Source organism: Vanessa atalanta, chromosome 1, assembly GCF_905147765.1.
Source record: "Vanessa atalanta chromosome 1, ilVanAtal1.2, whole genome shotgun sequence".
NCBI lineage: Eukaryota > Metazoa > Arthropoda > Insecta > Lepidoptera > Nymphalidae > Vanessa > Vanessa atalanta.
The window spans coordinates 397,613-417,657 of NC_061871.1; the positions used below are offsets into that span (position 1 = coordinate 397,613).

Below are 20,045 nucleotides of genomic sequence, written 5' to 3' on the forward strand. Positions count from 1 at the left end.
TTTAGCTCGTTTTGCAGGAAAGGCTCGATCGCAATGAATAATAGAAACGTACATAATTTATTTATTATATTTATTTCTTGTTTGATAACAGAACTAGAGGCAGTAATGTCAGACAACTACACGTGCGTGGTCCGGAACCCGTGGGGCGAGGAGCGCGGCGTGTGGGAGCTGCGCGCGTCGTCGCCGCCCGCGCGCCCGCGCCTGCGCCTCAGCGGCGCCGCGCCCGCCGCGCTGCTGCTCGCGTGGGACGCCGCTGACTCTCACAGTAAGTGGTCACATCGCATCTGACATGGTACCTATTAAGAATGATGAACTTTCTTAATTGTAAATCATTATTATTTTTTCTCAATCATTTCTCAAAAACTTTCCTTATACAGTTACTCCATAAAATATTTTCAGGTTTCACTCTTGAATATGCACGTGGTGATGGTGCATGGCAGTCGATTTGGTTGGTGGGGACTGCACGCACTTACGCGCTGAGACAGCTGGCGTGCGGTGCGACCTATCGACTACGAATCACCGCTCATAATGCCGCAGGACCATCCGCAACGAGCGAAATTCTATCAGCTTCTACGAGCGGTGGCGGTATGACATAAAATCAGTATAATTCACACTTTTTTATTACAAACATACTTTATTGAATATGAAATCGACTTCGATGGCGTCATTTTGACTAAAAATAATGTCCAACGTATTTCAATCATAATGTCTATTACTCGAAATTAAATTATGAGACACTAGCTGAAACCGCGACTTTACCTGTACAAAACTTTAAATTATAATATAGAGTTTTATATTACTTTCATAAGAAATAATAGATTCCTCACATACAATTCCACCCCTCTTTTAATGATTTCCGCAATAAAAACTAACCTAGGTCATTCCCCAAGACAAGCTATTTCCATATCAAATTTCATCCAAATCGGTTCAGCAAATTCAAGCAATCAGAGTTACTTTCGCATTTATAATATAGGATGAGTAGCAATTTGAAACCAAATAATTCGAAGTATTATCTGACAAATCTATTTAATAATTCGCTATATGCGATTTTCCTGTATTGTTTTATTAATATAAATATATATATATTGTTACAGCTTCTAAGCCAGCAAATGAAAAACATATGATCACGAGCAACAGTAGCTGTGTTCGACTTAACTTTCTAACATGGGACAGTAACAGTTGCCCCTTGATACACTTCGTTGTCTCCATCCGAGGCTTTGAGGAAACAGTTTGGAGATCTGAAACTGTTGGATTGGACATTCTACCAACTGCGCTGTGTGGTCTACATTCAGCCACTTGGTATCACCTGAAAGTAGTCGCCCTTAGCACAGCGGGATCTACCACTGCCACTTATTACTTCTCTACTTTAACTGAAGATGGCGGTGAGAACATTGATATTATTTATATGATAGCATCTAGGTAGCATCCACTCATCAGATATTCTACCGCCAAACAGCAATACTTAGAACACAACAAGTGTTCCGATTGAAAGGGTGAGTGAGTCAGTGTAACAGGCACAAGGGACATAACATCTTGGCTTCCAAGGTTGGTGGCGCATTTTTGTAATGGAAATGAAGGAATGGTTATTATTTATTATAGCGTCAATGTCTATGGGTGGTGGTGACCACTTACCATCCGTTGTCTTTGATTAGTAGTACGACAGTAGGATGTTAGAGTAGGCTTTTTAGAATAAATAGTAACTAAACAAGACGAATTACTTAACAGTGATAATTATACAATTACGACTGGAAGTAATCATACGTTTCAATCATATTATTGTTGTGTTCACAGAACGTATCGCGGCGCCCGCGCAGTTCCCGTCGGGCGGCGAGGAGGGCGCGGCGGCGGGCGGCGGGTTCACTCTGCTGGCGGCTGCGGCCGGTCTGCTCGTAGCGCTGCTGTTATTGGCTATCCTGGCGTATAGAAGAAGGTTAGATACCTTTTGAAGCAGTTTATACTACTTCTATATTATTTTAATATAGTTAGCAATACTTTGGTTTGGATGTTTTTTTTTATTTTTATTTTAGAAGAGTGTATTCATTGAAATCGGTGAAAATACTTCCATTTATATAAATTATTGTTAAAGTAAGACTCTTTTGTTATAATATATATATGGAAGTACAGGTGCTTTATCAAATTATTTACATTAAATTTTGTAATAAATGATAAACTAATTACGTCAATATAATTATAATAATTTATGTTAGAATTGAAATACATTAAAACTCGCAAAAACCTTAGTCTATGCTCACCAGAGTAATAAACAACCAAAGGAATTTTAATAAAATATCTTATTTATCTACAGTGCAGCAGCTTCGTGCTTCAGGAAAGGCTACGAACAAAGTGGAGTTTCAGAAGAAGACAAATCCATAGAAAAACGTGATAACAGAAGGAATTGTCAGCAAGTGTACACGTCGTCGCCTATCAAACATCCCAATAAGAAAGAACAGCAAGGTAATATTCTGATCTCTCATATTTGCATAATATTAACAAGAACAAACTTAGTTTTAGAAATATGCTATAAACCATCATCAAGTTTGACTTTAAAACTAGTAAGTAAGCCCAGGTATTTCTCCTTTAGTGTTGAGGAAAGGTTAACTTGCGATGTAATGCAACCAGCATTACGAATTTGGTGTTAATAGTTCATAATTATAGTTTTAAATATAATATACATCAAAAGCTTTTTAAGACGTTTTTCCAGTTCGATTAATGTTTTAAAATGTTGTTTACCCTGTTATTTAACTACGCAGAAATGTACGAGATCAGTCCATACGCGACGTTCAGCATGGCGGGCGGCGCCAGCGGAGTGAGCGGCGAGGCGGGCGGCGGCACGCTGCGCACGTTCGGGCGCGCCGAGCCCGCGCCGCTCGCCGCCGCGCCGCCGCGCGCGCACTCGCACCGCTCGCCCGCGCACACGGGTAACTATGCTCTCAAATACACCCGTAAACAGCTTAAGCTTGTACATCACTATTGTCTTATTATGAGCACAATATTAAACATTCACGAAGGTGTTCTCTCCACGTCAAATGAAAGACGTAACTCAGATTTTAGTTTGGTTATAAATAAAGCTGACCTTTTTGGTATAAATCGTGTGATAGAGAAGTATCTCTGTGCAGCTTTCAGGACTTGCCACCTGAGTATAGGTTTAAGGGATTTCATTGCAATGCACATCAACATTCACCTTCACAGCTCGCTTTGTCCTCCCTGTCTAGCCAAATTTTGTCAGAACCTGTAAGCTGTATTTTTGATTGGAAAAGGACTTATAGAAGATTTTAGAAAGATTTTGCTGGTATACCTCACAATCCTACTTCCACCGCATCGAAATTTAATACATAGATATTTTTGGTTAGCTCACTTGTTAGGTCGTAATATTTATTTTTCATTTTTATTCAAGAAAAATGAGTAAATATTTTATTTATTACGTTGATGGTTAGTTATCGTCAGCCAATTTAAATGTTTTCGTAATAAGGCTGTAAGATTATTATGATAAAATGTTTGCAGATGAGTACACCCTTTCACGAGCGATGACTCTGATGGTGCGGCGAACTGAGTCAGACTCGGACTCGAGCGGGTCACCGTGCGCGGAGTGTAACTCCAGCGTTTCATACAGGATGCCGTTGGCTCCTGCGAAAGGTGAGATTCTATCTGTTTCCATGTACAACTGTGTACAGATACTTTTAAGCACACTGATAAGTAACTTTATTAAAAATATATATTATTCACATCGGGTTTTACAAGGACATTTAAATCGTCATTATACGAAATGTAAATTATACCGAAAAGAAATGCCGTTCGACTAATTGAATAACACTAGAAATAAATTGTCTTATATAAAATATTGAGCCGAGATGGCCCAGTGGCTAGAACGCGTGCATCTTAACCGATGATTTCGGGTTCAAACCCAGGAAGGCACCACTGAAATTTCATGTGCTTAATTTGTGTTTATAATTCATCTCGTGCTCGGCGGTGAAGGAAAACATCGTGAGGAAATCTGCATGTGTCTAATTTCAACGAAATTCTGCCACATGTGTATTCCGCCAACCCGCATTGGAGCAGCGTGGTGGAATATGCTCCAAACCTTCTCCTCAAAGGGAGAGGAGGCCTTTATCCCAGCAGTGGGACATTTACGGGCTGCTAATGCTAATATCAAATATTGTGTATAAAACTAATGATCAGTAGTAGTTTTCATAAGTCTTAATATATTTTGGTTTTCAAATGTTCATATGTTTTTTTTTTTCTGATGGTTATTATATAATTGTCTGTAATCAGCAGCGGAGGAGGTGTTCCGCGCCGTGACGGACTCGAGCGCGGAGTCGTGCGGCGGCTCGGGCCCGCGGGACAAGGCGCGGCGCCGCCCGCGCCGGCACCACACGCCCAACACCACCAGGTAACGGTAAACGAACCTCCGAGATGCTTACTTTACGTTTATAGTACTTATCATACTAGAACGATGTGACTTTATTTACATTATACGTATCGTGTCTTAAAATCTAAGACACTTTTAAGGGGTTAATTGAGTGGGGTTGAAGTTTGAAAGGTAGAACCTACCTGGGTAGCCCATCTGGGTAGGTACCGCTCATAGTGTTTTCTACCGTCTATCAGCAACACCTAGTATTGTCGTGTTTGGGTGTGAGTGAGTCAAGGGACATAACATCTTAATTCCCATAGTTGATCGCGCATTCGTGACATGGAAAATTTCTATAGTCGGTAGTGACTACTTATCATCAGGTAACCCAATATATATGACATAAACAGAACCGTAAAAACCAATATTCCAAGAATATTTATTAGTACGACTGGCTTTACAATTACGAAAGTAAGATTTCCAAATTTCAATCATACCTAATCTGTACATTGAATCTTACGTTGATATACGGTCAATCAGTACTTTTCATATTAAAAAGGTTACTATCGTAATCCTAACAATACTAAGAATTATATTACAGCTTACATTAACTACAACTAATGCCATCTATTGAATTTTTCATGCACTACGATCAAACCCCTCTAAAATTGCTTAAGGTTTTACTCCAACAGATGTCGTAACTAGCTCACTTCTATGTAGACCGTTGAACCAAATTCGAAGTCAGTCTAATCTTCACGAGATGTCACTTTTCACGCATTTATTCTTTATTTCAGATATCAACAACGGCAAGAACAGGAACGGAGAGATTTTACTATCCACGTATAAATACGTAGACAATAAAGACTGCTGGAAGCAAATACAAGAATACTATTATTACTAAAAAAATTGTTGACTAGGTAATAATAAAATTAGGTTCTAGAATAATCGTTCTTTATGAACAATTGTGAATATTTCTAGGCGTTTTGTATTTGACTCGAATTAATTGCGGCCTATTTGGATATTATTAGGTAACTATTTTCAGATCTGAAAAAGATGAATTCGAAATTATTGACGAAAAGAATTATATTGTATTTTTTTGATATAGATAACTTTGTTACGACTATACGACGCTGGTTAGTAAGTAAGTTAGTTTGAATAGGTAGGGAACATTTCGGCGTAAGTTAGCACAAAAATATTGATAGACAATATTTTTTAAATCATTCGAAATTTAAATTTTAATCATATTATAGTTAGATAAATAATAAATAACTATAACGAAAAAGGACAAAGATATTCGGCTTAGAAACGGTACAATTCGTAAACAAAATATTATTGTTTTTATAAATATTAAGTAGTTATTATATTCGTTAATTAATATTTTATTTCGTAAACAAAATATAAGATATTCCTTTGAATGTGCCAAAACGATGCTTATTTAAATAATAATAAATAACGCTAGAACGAAACCTATATCTACTAATTCTTTTTTTGTAAAAGCTTTAAATAACAATATTAATTTTATTTTCATTGTTGAATAATGCTGATTTACATTTTTAGTTTACATATCATTTGCTGCTAAGTTACGCCATCTATGATACAAAATATAAACTTTTTGGATTTTAATACGCCATATTGTATTTCGGTCAAAATTAGACTTGAATTTATTCAACACACAAATACAAGATATAAAACGTAGTACAATTTATAAAGCGTTCATATAATAAATGACAGAAAACCAAGTCTGATTTTGACCTTAGCTGTGTTTTGTGTGTAACTTTTGACACATAATCTAAACTGCCAATTTATAAAACATCATTTCTTACATTTTATATATATAACGCTGCCATATTAAATGTTATGTAAAGATCGTCACTGCCTATGTGAATGTCTAAGTTTCTGTAAATAACAAACTTTGGAATGATAATTATTACAATACCAATTATACTTCGAAGTTTTATTTGATAATTTTTTTAATCCTTACAATTTTAGATTTACGCGCGTACCCAATATCCAATCTATAATTTCTTATAAATATTTTATAAATATTGGACAACATCACATACATTACTCTGATCCCAATGTAAGTAGCTAAAGCACTTGTGTTATGGATATCAGAAGTAACGACGGTACCACAAACACCCAGACCCAAGACATCGTAGAAAACTAAAGAACTTTTTCTACATTGACTCGGCCGGGAATCGAACCCGGGACCTCGGAGTGGCGTACCCGTGAAAACCGGTGTACACACTACTCGACCACGGAAGTCGTCGAGAGAGTCCAATCTGAACAGGTACATCCCTATAATCAAATTATCTTTCAGAAAATGTATGTTTACACTTTGAAAATGTTTTGAAAGCTTATTTTAGTGCATCGGTTTTATAGTCCGTTTTATTAATTTTCATTTGATGAGTTTTTTTTTATTCTGTCGACTGCTAATATTTAGGCAGCCCTGACAGCAAGCTACTCGTGTTATCTTCATCCATTGCAAACAGATTTTGTGGATTATATTTTATTGAGAGCTTACATTGGGTACGCATCATATATACATAATTATGATAATATTTTTTGATAAATTTTGAATTATTACTGATTGATGACGCCAAACTATACTTCACTTAAAGTTCAAATGTAAAAATAATATTTTAAAATAGGTACGTTGAAAAGGTTTATAAGAACAACCAGTCGTTTCCGGTGAATTTTCTTAAGCTTCTTTAGTTATATATTTTATGTAGATATTTTTTGTTTTTTTTTTATTTCTAACTACAAAAATGATGACTTTTCGACAACGAAAATATTCCATAGATATCAGTATCAGAACCCGAAGATACATACACAACAATGCAATTTGAAATTCTATAATTTAATTAAAAATATCCTGATTAATAAGAATCATTTTTATTTGAAAAACACCTAATATTAAATATGCAGCTGAAGAGATACATAGAAAAGCATCCATTTGCGAAACAAAATGTTACCAATTGAGGCGGAGTCGACCAAATTCAAGCTTTGGGTGAATTAAACAAAATAAAAGAGACTTGAGTACAACTGTTAAAAGAAAAAGGTAGTGAATAAAAAAACGTTCTTCGTTCCGTATCCATTAAAATCGTTCGCAGTCGTTCACAATATTCTGACGTCATAACAAGAGTCGCGCGTGTGCTCTGCACAGGACTAATTGGACGACCACGGTCTCCACTCGATTCAATTACGACAGCCAGACGACACTGATGACTTAGGCTTGTTACATGCAGAATGCTAAGCTACGCGATGCCTAACACACACATAATACGTTTATAAATAACATGTTTGTAACTAATAACATATATTATTGAAGAATATTGCGATCTTTTTCTCTGCTATTGGTTATTTTAAAGAATGTTTACTGCTGTAGAAATCGTAGAGGACTGGATCTTGTAACTTTATTCTTCTGTTATTATTCTTAAAAATGAAATGACGTTTCTAGTCATGGAGTTCTTGTGGAAGCAGTCGACATTTGACAAGACGTAGATATTAAATAATGCTTATAATTAACAATTTTAGCGATAAATTCATTTTATATATGTATAATTATATAAAAAATATACTCTCATGAAACGTCTCACGTCAATCATAACGCAGGCCACTTTTTATTTATCTTCCTTAATTTTGTCACAAAATAGGAGTTCAGCATGGGGGACAGCATTCGTTTAAGTTCAACCATTATGACAAACTTTTCCCATAATCACTGAGGATCCAATTTTCACACAAGTTAATCCAATTCAGAATTCCCATTGTTTAGTGTTTTAAGTAGTTTAATGTCTTTGAGTAGGCTCGTACGGTAATTTACGAGCTCCTTTATTTTCCCAATTCTACGTTAATTAATGAGTATCATTTCATTACCAATGCTGCGAACTTTCATTTTTTTAAGTATTCGATTTTGGATTTACACATAAAATATCGAACTTCGAACGACCCTTTTTTTGTATTTACTAGGAGTTATATGTGTATATATATTGAATAAAAGCGTAAACTAAACTCTTCCCCAACATCGTTACTTCAAAGCAATTTGTTTTTATTGCTTATTTTCACGGCGAAGAAAATTTAATTGTAATTCTATCCGCATATGGAATTTTAAAAAATATCTGACATCATAAATATGCATTTATTTATTTACATACACAAACATTAAACATGATAAGATATTTTCACAGACGTCAACTCTAGTCTGGTATAAAATAATTTAATTCTTCAAAAAGAGTATACTTATAATCAATTCACAATAACATTGATCATGTTCATAGGAATATGACAAACATTGCCGAAACACGAGAAGTAAATAAAACCTTATTCTCTTTTCGTTAAGTCAATGCATGCATCTTTAGGCAAGGAGTTTGCTTCTACATATAACAAAACCTCGCAAACACTTTTTGCTTTCTCAATTAAAATAAATCGGTAAGGCAGGAAAAATCGTGGAGATTTCATGGATTTCCTTTGAAGCTTTTCGAATAATGTTTCAATGTGGATTGGTGGTAACGAATGAAAATTTAAAAACTCAATATTTGTTAAGCATTTATTGAATCAACTTTTATAGTTTCAATTTGATTGAAAGTCTGGTTCAAATCGCTTTGAATTTAGCAGTAGATCGTTTGAAATCGTTTCCTGTAAACACGGTTTAACTCGGTGCTCAGTTTATGACCCTCGTAAATACTTGTAAGAATAAAATGAAATGACCAATTCATATTTTGAATTGAAAATTAGCCCCTACTATGCGTAACCTTGTAAAAATTTTATTTTATTGTGAAAGTAATTGTTTTTAATTTGTGCATTTTTTTTGCAAGATTATGTTTAAATTGGTGGTATCTTTTGGAATTGTCGATTTTACCAAGAAAAAATGGCAATACACTAATTATTTACTCTTTTCAGACAGTTAATTAATAACTATTTGGACTAGTGACTGAGTGAAGTTATTGAGTTTTTCTGTCCAGTTTTCAGGAACAGCCTAGAGTTTAGATGTTGGATATGTGTATTCCCAGGTCTCAGAAAACAAGTAAAGGCGCATCGGATTAAGAGACTGAGGAAACAGTGAGTTTACCTGTGTTTGCAAGCACTCGTGCACCATAATATGTCCTCTCTGTGTTGTGTGTGTTGACTGGTCTACCGTTAATTTGGCCGCTGTGACTAAAAACGGTCAGGATAACATAACAACATAACAAAAGAGTGAACATACACGTGACAGAAATGAAATTTGATTACGTCAGATTTTAACAAAAAAGTTAAGTTGTAATTGCAATTTAACTCTCATATACTTCTAAAGTTTCAATTCGATTATTATTATTATATTATTTTATAAAAAATAAGCATAGTATGATTCGAGGAGTGTGTTCGTAATGAGAACCAATGGTAACGATTATCGTAAGCACTATAACTCACGAGTCGTAGTGAAGCGAAGTGCGAGTCGTTGGACATCAAGTGACGGCGCTATGCAACGAGGTCAACGCAATAAACCCCTCGGGTCCTTTCATTACGAGCAGATCGCTTAGATTTCATCGATTACGACGTAAAATAATTAAATGAGGTCAATAGAATTTAAGAAGATATTTTGTCAATTTTACTTTGTGATAAGGCTTTGTGCAAGCCCGGGTAGGTGCCACCCGCTCATCATATATTATTTTACGTCACGTGACGTCAAACAGGAATACTTTATAATATTCTTGTGTTTCGGCTGGAAGTGTGCGTTAGCCAGTGTAACTATAATAGACGTAAGGTACAGAACATCGTCTATATGCGGTGACCCCTGAATTTTATTAAGAAGTATCTACTATTAAGATTTTATATGTACTCCTATATTTAATACACCATCTTTCTCTTTCATAGCAAAGTAGATTTGTGACTACTTTGTAGTAAAAACTTTTTATAGGTGAGTAGATACTTCTGTAATTCTATTATGTGTGTGTGTGTGTTGAACACAAGAAAGCATTATCTACTTATCTACTCTGACTTGTCACAACTGAGGGAGCGATGGAAACTAATGTCTGCCAATTAAATGTTACCCTGGGTCGTTGATAGCTTAAAACAAGGTTTAGGTCGGCAACGCACCCGCGAACCCCCCTGTACTGTAGATATCCATGTTTGGTAGTAGTCACTTTCCATCAGATGAGTAAACAGCTCGTTTGCTACCAATGCCATAAAAATAGTCAAATCAAATCAAATTTATTCAAGTAAACTTCATAATTAAGCGTTTTTGAATCGTCGGTATAGTATTTAAATATTTAAATACTACCACCGTTTCAGAAAGCAGCCTCCAGCGAGAAGAAACGACAAGAAACTCTTGTCATTGTTGCTCTTTTCAAATAAACAGGTTTACAATGCTGTTTTTTACTATAATAAATAATTAGTGTCCTATGATGGAAGCCGAGCCTAAATCCAAGAATTTTTTTCTAAAAAAGTATTATTAGTAAACGGTAAATTGGTTACATTTCCCGGTATCTTATTATATATGCGTAAACCATTGCCCAAAGACGTTCTCTGTACCGTATGCAAACGGAAAGTAGGGGTTACAAGTTTATTCCTTCAAGACATCCAATATAATGATTAAAGTATATAGACAAAAACCTTTGTTTACTGGAATTAGTTAAATTACAATTAAGTTTTCACTTTAGTAATATTATCAACATACCATTAAATAGAAACAATATATTAAATTATACAAAGGATATAATTATAACCCTATTTATATATTACGAATAGGGGCTATTCGAAATAGTAAGGATTGAGAGACAATGTCGTACGAAAATCTGCCATATGTTCCACCAACACGCTTTGGAACAGCGTGCTGGAACAAGTTCCATGATTTCTTTTCAAAAAGGAGAGCTTATTTGCCCCAAATTCAAATCCTATTAATTTACATTACACTTAATTAAAACACAAACATTGTTGACGTTTCCACTGGTAAGTCGCATTATCTTATTACAGGAACTCTAATATCGAGCGATGTGGGTACAAGCTCAGCCACAACTATGCTCAACGCTTAGTTCAAAAGTTGGGCGCTCTAAAACAAATGCCAAGGTCTTACAAACCCGTGCCAAAGGTGCGGTATCTCTGTAGCGATACATGCTCGGGCTAATTCGAATGAAGAAGCTTATTTGTTTTACGAAATTTTATTAAATGTAAATATTCTCGTATGCTTTTATTTAATGCGAGTTTTGTTAGTAAGTTTTTGTTAAAATTTAATTTATGAAGCATGAAAAGCATTTTATTTAACTAACACTGTTTACTACGTACGGTTCCTATTGAAATTGTTTTTTTTCTTTTCTTTATTTTCACGATAAAATTATATAATGTAGTGTTGAATACGTGGACCTTAGATGTATGTTTTTTTTGGCATTGGTTGGCCGACGAGCATATGGGCCACCTGATGGTAAGCGGTCACCACCGCTCATAGACAAAGGCGCTGTAAGAAATATTAACCATTTTTAAATCACCTATGCGCCACCAACCTTTGGAACTGAGATGTTATGTCCCTTGTGCCTGTGTGTGTGATTACACTTTCTTTATTTTATATTACAAAGTCGATCTTTCAACTACAGGCAAGCCTTATTGATTATAAGTAAATTCCATTCGGGTTATTTCCAATGTTTAATATTAACTACAAAACTGTTTATGGTTAGTGCCAATGTCCAAGTTTTTTTCATATATTTTTTTATATTGCTAAATAAAACATAGTAGTACATTCTTAAGACTAGGCTTTGATTTGAGAAGTAAATTACAAAAACCAGCCTATGTTTAGACAGAGTTACTTTCGTATTTATATATTAGTGTATATTTTATTATAGACGTCAGTTACTTCGGTGTTGGTGTCAATACGGGCACTAGGGACATTAGATCTCAGTTCCTAAGGTTGATGGTGCGTTGGTTATGTAAGAATTGGTCGACACTGGATCCCAATGTCTATGTCTTACCATCTGGTAGCGAATTTGACCGCATACCTACAGATGCCATTATAAAACCCAAAACGAGGGCATGCAAATCTGTTTTGATAAGAATACCAACATCAAAAGCAACTAAATAGTTATTTCAGATATTTCCATTCAATATTTGGTTTTCGTTTAAGTGTACAGACAGGAATAATTATTAAGTCAATTTTTATCCTTTTCTTATTATTGATTTTATTCAGACATTTTTGTAGTTCACTAATGGCGTAATAGTTAGCACTGTCAAAATCTTTAAATAACTTAAAATATATTCTGTACAATTTCAAAAATATACCAAAGTGATAGTCTTTATTTCTTGAACGCAGTTTTCAAATGACAACCAATATTTTACACTTCGGAGTCAAGTTAAAAGTGTCCCTGAGGGTGACATTAAATGCAGTCCAATATTTCACCCTCTAAAGTTAGCACAAATGGATGCTATTCGGAGCGTATACCACATTACGCGAACGAATATAAAATGTACCTGTTTTAATGGTTATAAAGTACATTAAGGTTCATCTTTAAAGTACCATAGTATACTATAAATAGCCTGAAAGTAATGAAAGCAGTCTGTAAGCCAGACATCTCTTTTCTCTTGGCTCCATATTAAAGCAACATCATTTAAATGTAAGCATACGTTATTTTGATTCCCTCCACGCTCGCCGCAAGTGTCCTTACCAACTTCCAACTTCAAAAGCCCGCCGTACTTCTTAGCAAAATTATACTTCAAAATCGCCCAACAATATAATCACCTTAACGTTTTATTAATAGGGATCAAAATGGCTCGACGCTTAATTTAAGAATGGAATAAGTTACTTTGCAATTTGTACGCATGCGTTGAGGTTTGGTCGGCCATTTTCAGGAAAACTCACACAGCTGTACAAATCGACGTCAGGTATTTCCATACCCACACATAAAAACAGTATCAAATTCTTAGGAAGGTTGTGAACTCTCGGTGTGTGGGTGTTTGTGCTTACAGCGGTTTTCCGTGTGGTGGTGGGATGCTGAGTAAAGCCTTCTTCATATTGAGGTGTTTGATGAAGTTTGTTTGGGTTTTGTTTGAGGATTAAATTTATTGGTAGGATAACAGGCAAAGGTGAGGCACCGAAAGATATTGTTTTGGGTACGAATAGCAAAATAAATATAGAATAATTCTACAATTGTGTAAAGTGTGTTGGTGTATATAATGTATAATTTCATTTATGTTAAAATATATTTGACAATGATTGAAAATATATTCAAACCTAATAACTATTACATAATATGATCTCAAAGTGATGTATGTAGTATACCTATTTACGTATTTATAGGATAAACTAAAATACAAAATCATAAACAAAATCGGTATTTAAAAAAAAATACAATGTATCCTAGGACTACGACTTTCTTATGTTATTTTTCCAAAATTACATATTGCTTAACGTATACCTTTTGTAACCCATTTATAATTATTACATTAAAAACAATGTTCGTAGTTAGGTCGACCCGCGTTAACACGATAAATTGTTTACAATAAAATTTCAAACGTCAACAAATTCGGTCCCTCTAAATTGCCGCTGAAAGGCCGATGTTAAAACATTTATACAATTTATTCAGAGTCTGAACGAGCCCCTACCGGTGACCTGACCTGCTTGAGAACCGCACAGATTTCAGTCAGCCTCGCGACGCGACTGCCGCCGGACGTCCCGTGGCGCGCACCCCATTCATCCCTCTCATTCAAATAAGAATTAGCGTCAGTGTGAAAGAAACAGTGGAAAAACTAGGTACGTAATAATTGTTAACCCGTGAATTGCAGGTCTCTTGAAGTGTTCAGTTGATTTATAAGCCGGCGAAGGATTCTGAAACACAGAGGGTAAGAGGTTACGTCGCTATCTGTCAGCTGATTATTCGTGCTACTGATCTGACCAAAACAAATAGAGTTCGTTAATAGTTTTAAGACTTTACTAAGCTTTACGATTAGTCTGTCAATCATTATTTTCTGTTAAAAATATTCATGAAAAGTTCTAAAACTTTACTTAAGCATTTTTATTAAAGTATCGCGTTATTTATATTATCGTGTTGTTTAATGCTGTTAATTATGCGGGGATTTGAAACATTTTATAAGTCCGCTTAGATACATTTTTACCTTTTTGGAACCATTGTTCTTGAATGGTTGGAATAATTTATAATAAGGTCTCGCCACTTCCAACCCCTGACCATAGTACTTAATGCGAGTCCCTTGTTATTTCTCCCTCTCTTCCGAGAGCCTGTCAAGCTCCAAAGTACATGAACCCTTACAAAACAGACCCAGCTTATACATTTTTAAAGTTAAATTTTAGTAACTATATATTAGAACAATTTTAAATTCTTATGAATTTCGAAATCAATGTGTATAAACGATACATTTATTTAGTTTAATTTAACTTAAAAATTCCACTTTACTTTTATTGTTTTGAATATCTTGTATTTTCATAAAATCTCGTTGTAAGCAGTGACAAGATATTAGCTAAAAAATAATCTGCTAATATTATCAATAGAGGTTCTATAAGAAATAGAGTATGTGTGAATATTCCTTTGTTTTAATATAAATGGATAATAGATCGAATTAATTGAAAATACATTGTATAAGGCAAGTTTTTGTACCCATTAGTAACATATAAATTTAACAAAGTCTTAATAGTCTGTGATTTGTTTAACTTCCATTTTAGCAAATAATATTACCAAATGTCAGTTTCAAGATATGTGCAAGTGTGTGTGTGTATCTTTCACCTCACATATATGGAGAACAATATGAGATGTCGAAAGTCACTCCAGTCAATTTGTTTTCATTTTCATTTCATCGACTCGTGACATCGAATTTTTCGTCGTTGAATTTTTGCAACGGTTACAATGGTTTTCGGTAGGATAATCTTCTTCCAGTAAAATACCTCTTTGCAATATTCATAAGGGCATTTGATGTAAATTTCATAGTTTGAACTGACCATATATCATACAAAAAACTGTTTTTTAAAGTTTTTGACGTAATTTCACGTGCACATATTTATACATATATATTATAACTCGTCTGCCTCGTTTGTCTATTGGCCAGACGTAAGGCCGGAGATCTCGATGTCCTGAGTTCAAGTCCCAGGTCAGACTGGTAAAAAGTTATTGTGTTTTTCTGTCGAAAAATTCTCAGTAGCGGCCCAGAGTAGAACTTGGAAATGTGTACACGCCCATGCCTCGAATAGCACGTAAAACCGTTGGTCCTGCCGCCCTAAGGGATATTGAGTGACGGTATAGGGAGTGTATTTATATTTGCGCACACTCTTGTGCACTATAATGTCTCCGATGTAGTTGGCTCGGTTTATTTATTTATTTGGGAAGCCAACGTGATATACAAAGTATCAAATTCTATATATACATCAAGTCTTAAAAACATTACCATGTACGTCACTCTTACAGGCTAACTCATCATGTGAGACATAATAAAAAAAAGAAAGAGACAAAAACTAATGTGCTTATTAAATATAACAAATTACAAAAAGAAAGTAAAAAATAAAAAAAACTAATTGAAATTTTAAAGTAAGCATATAAGAAAAAAAATAAAAAAGATAATATATGTATGTATACAAAAAATACATTGTACAAAATAACAAAAAGATATATATCAATAACTCTTACAGCAAATATAAAAGTGACATGAAATAAGGTTAATTCCAAGGCGTCAAAACTAAATTCAGCGTCTCAGTAAAGCGACTAAATTAGGAAATAAATATTAATTTACAAAATTTATAGTCTATCCAACATTAATAAGGACAACGAACAAAGGTATTTGCTTGGTGATGGGACTTTATATTAGCCAGTCTGGGTTGGTATCACCCACTCATTATGTATTCCACTGCCAAGCAGCAATAGGTAAGCCAGTGTAACTACAAGTAAGAGGGATAAAAAAAACTGAATTCTCAATGTTGGTTATACATTGGTTATGTAAGAATTTTTTAAAAATTTCATGCAGCGCCATGTCTCCGGACGGTGGTGACCATTTACCATCAGGTGGCTAGTTGTGCCATTCTAGACGAACCTATGCCTTAAAAAAATATACATCAAAGTAGAATATAATAATAATAAAAAGGAAAATCCGTATTTGTAAATAAAACACATGTGAGATGTTTGTCTACTTTTTGGGATTGACAAATTGAATAAAGTTCTTGCGTTGCTTTGTAAGCAAAGTTTTTATTTCGTTAGTTATAAGAAAGCTAAAGCTACCAAGCTTATCTATTACATTATGAGAGATAGACTACAGCCCAATGGTTAGAATGCGTCCATCTTAACCGATACTTACAGGTTCATAGCCAACCAAGCATTTGATATGTTTAATTTTTGTTTGTAATTAATCTCATGCTTGGTGACGAAGGAAAACTTCGTGCTTCAGATGAAAATTTATCTCGTGTGAACTCTGTGGTAGAATACATTTCAAGACTTCTTCATAGTTAAGGAACTTTCAGCCGGGTATTTATAAATTTTTACTACGTAAATTGCGAACAAAAACGTTCTCTGCGAAACAGATAACTGTAACAATATGATTTTGAATTTGTTAGTTAAAATCTAAAATAGAATCTATGTATATATATTTTGATCTCTATTTTCTAATAGTAATCTCAACGAAATTCTGCCACATGTGTATTCCACCAACCCGCATTGGAGCAGCGTGGTGGAATATGCTCCAAACCTTCTCCTCAAAGGGAGAGGAGGCCTTAGCCCAGCAGTGGGAAATTTACAGGCTGCTAATTGTAATAACACTATATTTTAAAGTACATTTGGAATATAGTGTTGTTACAAGTGATCTAACTTGATAAAAACATTTTTTATATTCATCGTAAATACCAACATAATGTGTTTTCCTTTAACCCGAGCTGTCAGGGCCGTTGTCAAAAAAGCGAGAAGCGTGGAAACGCCCGATAGTATCACATATAATGCGCGTTCTGCCACCGCTGTCACCTTATCAGATTGGACACGAAAAAATACAACAGAACGTTGTAAACGACCAACTTTTACATAAAACAACGATTAACGTGGACATCGCTGACGTTAAGTAGATATAGTAACACATGAGAGATTGTAAGAATTACATTTTTTTTAATCAATTTTGTTAATATTTGTTGTTAAAAGATTTATTCTGATTCAATGTGGATTTGTAGAATGCAAAACGATGCGTCTTTTTGTTAGTACGTCTATGTACTGTATTTTTAATGACTAAAAATGAATCGTAGAAGACGTAATAGATACGTCACTATTATGCTTAGCACGCTCCATCAGTCTTTTGTTTTTTAAAATTCAATCAATAATTGCTTTAAACCCAACGACGCCATCTCCAAAGTAAATCTACAATTTCAAAGATATATAAATTAAGATAGAACTATTTTATTTATTTTATGGTGACTTCAATTTTACAGGAAAATTTCATCCCCAAAAAAAAAACAAAATATACTTTTTATACAATACGTTATCACAGGTTAAGGAAATATAAATCCTTCTGAGAAGAAATGACTTATCTTTAAACATCGTAGATTTTATATCGTGAGCTTACTTACTTTAAATTAAAAAAAACATATATTTTATTTCTAAATAAGAAGAAGAAACATATCCAATATCCATAAAGAAAAAAAAAAACGAAGTATTCATAAAGTTGAGATATTTTAAAATATTTACGGAAGCCCAAGAGGTTCAGAACGAAATTTGATCGATTACTTTTATATTTTATACGCGTCACCTGCTAAGATAGGATAATGTGACCTTTGTATGTCATAAATATGTCCCAATATGTAATAAAACATTATACTTTTAAGACACCTAAAAATATATAGTATAAACATATAAACAACTAAAAAATAGTGGTTCATTATTGCCCAGATTATAAGAATTGCCATTCAACGGGGTAACAGCTACCTACCATGCTACCATTCTTCCTACCATTCCTCTTTTTTAACTAAAAATATTAGTAATAGTTATTCGGTAGGAGTTAATGTTGTACTATATAAATACACAAACCACCTGCGTGATTCAGCGAGTGTAAAATTAAACAGTTTATTTCGAATTTGCATAATAATTTATTCAAACAAATAAAATAAATAGAATCGTACGTTCGAATCAAATTATGTCGTTCAGAATTTTTTCGTCTGAAAATCAGGAATTATTGGATAGAAATTCATGGTGAAAAGAGATGATACTCGGCTAATGGAGGACCTTAATTAGATTTGTCAAAGTTTCATGAATAGCTCCCTTTATTATCTCTCGTTAAGTTTATGCATAATTGATTTGAAGGTACGCTGAGTCCGGAGTATGGTGATAAATATTTCAAAGAATTTTATATCATATCTCCTGGATCTTACGCTTCAAATTAGATTCAGATGAACTAAGTAACTGCTATTTCGAAACGAAAAGAAATGAATTTTCTTTCTTTTTCTTCATATACATTTTTCGTGTTTTGCATTTAGCCGACCTATATATTCACTTCAATATCTTTATTAAATATACTACTATTATACTTCTCTTAATAAAACCATCAAATACCATCCCCTTAAACAGAGAATGATAACCCTGACATGAGAAGAACCAATGAAATCAATGTAATTTCGTTTGAATTTATAATAACAGATATACACTTAAAATGGGCGTTTCACAAGGATCTATTTTAAGTTCGTTTCTATTTTTGGTTTACATAAATGATTGTTCTTTTTAGGTTAACGATCAAATGTGATATTTTATCCTTCCTAATTACAATTTATGGCTATTTCAAAACGTCAGAAAAAAACAATTAATACGATAATAAAAGCATCGATGCCGAATTGGTCTACAACGTATAATTTGGTTTTATGCCCAAATAAAAAAGGTGGTGCGTTTGTCTATGTCATTTGATAGATTTTATAGGTAGATACGTGGAAGCAAATATGGTTCGAAATGTAACTGTCACTGATACTCAAATTATTTATTTCGAGTATTATGTTTTATTTTATGTTTTTTTTCTTATTATGCTTTTCAAACGTTTCAAAATGTAAAAAAAAAATCATACTTCGATCATCATCTGTATGGACTATTTATAAGCTTGAAGTTTGAGCCATGGGATGTTTTAATAAGGTAGTATATGGTAACACATAATAATATTGACGATTTTAATAGAAACTGTGACAAACGTTATACAAATACGAGAAGTTAAGATAAACTTATAACACCAAGTTTCCAACTTCAAAGTCAATACATCCTTACCGAGTAAGGTGTATTCAGCTCTACATACAAACCCCGCCAATATCTTTTGATTTACCAAATAATACGAACTGAAAACATTTGTAAAACTTATAGATACTTGAAGTTACAGTTTGCGTTACAATTTAAAGGATGGCAATAATAAATAATATTAACATTAAATTATTTGTATTAATAATAAACTTAAAATATAAAAAAAAACTAAACATTTAAAAATATATATATTTTCAATTCAAAACTTGTTTTAAAATTAACAATAAAAATACACTTTATAAGATTGATTAAAATGTTATGCTTAAAGTATAATGACAAAGAAGTTCATTTTCATGTGATATTATTAACAATAGTTTAATCTCTGAAGATTTTTTTTTTTTATAAATAAATAAATATAAATATTGGACAACATCACATACATTACTCTGATCCCAATGTAAGTAGCTAAAGCACTTGTGTTATGGAAATCAGAAGTAACGACGGTACCACAAACGCCCAGACCCAAGACAACATAGAAAAGTAATGAACTTTTTCTACAT

At 33.8% G+C, this 20,045-nt stretch overlaps 1 protein-coding gene across 1 annotated transcript in view; it reads left to right on the top strand.

Annotated features, from left to right (window-relative positions):
- Positions 1-4,391, top strand: part of LOC125077180 (Down syndrome cell adhesion molecule-like protein Dscam2) — a 187,307-nt gene extending 182,916 nt beyond the window's left edge. The window contains exons 28-35 of the mRNA XM_047689025.1: positions 92-265; positions 400-585; positions 1,095-1,382; positions 1,792-1,930; positions 2,306-2,454; positions 2,751-2,942; positions 3,502-3,633; positions 4,273-4,391. Of these exons, the coding sequence (XP_047544981.1) occupies positions 92-265; positions 400-585; positions 1,095-1,382; positions 1,792-1,930; positions 2,306-2,454; positions 2,751-2,942; positions 3,502-3,633; positions 4,273-4,391 (1,379 nt within the window). The remainder of the gene's footprint in view (positions 1-91; positions 266-399; positions 586-1,094; positions 1,383-1,791; positions 1,931-2,305; positions 2,455-2,750; positions 2,943-3,501; positions 3,634-4,272) is intronic.
- The last annotated feature ends 15,654 nt before the right edge of the window (positions 4,392-20,045 follow it).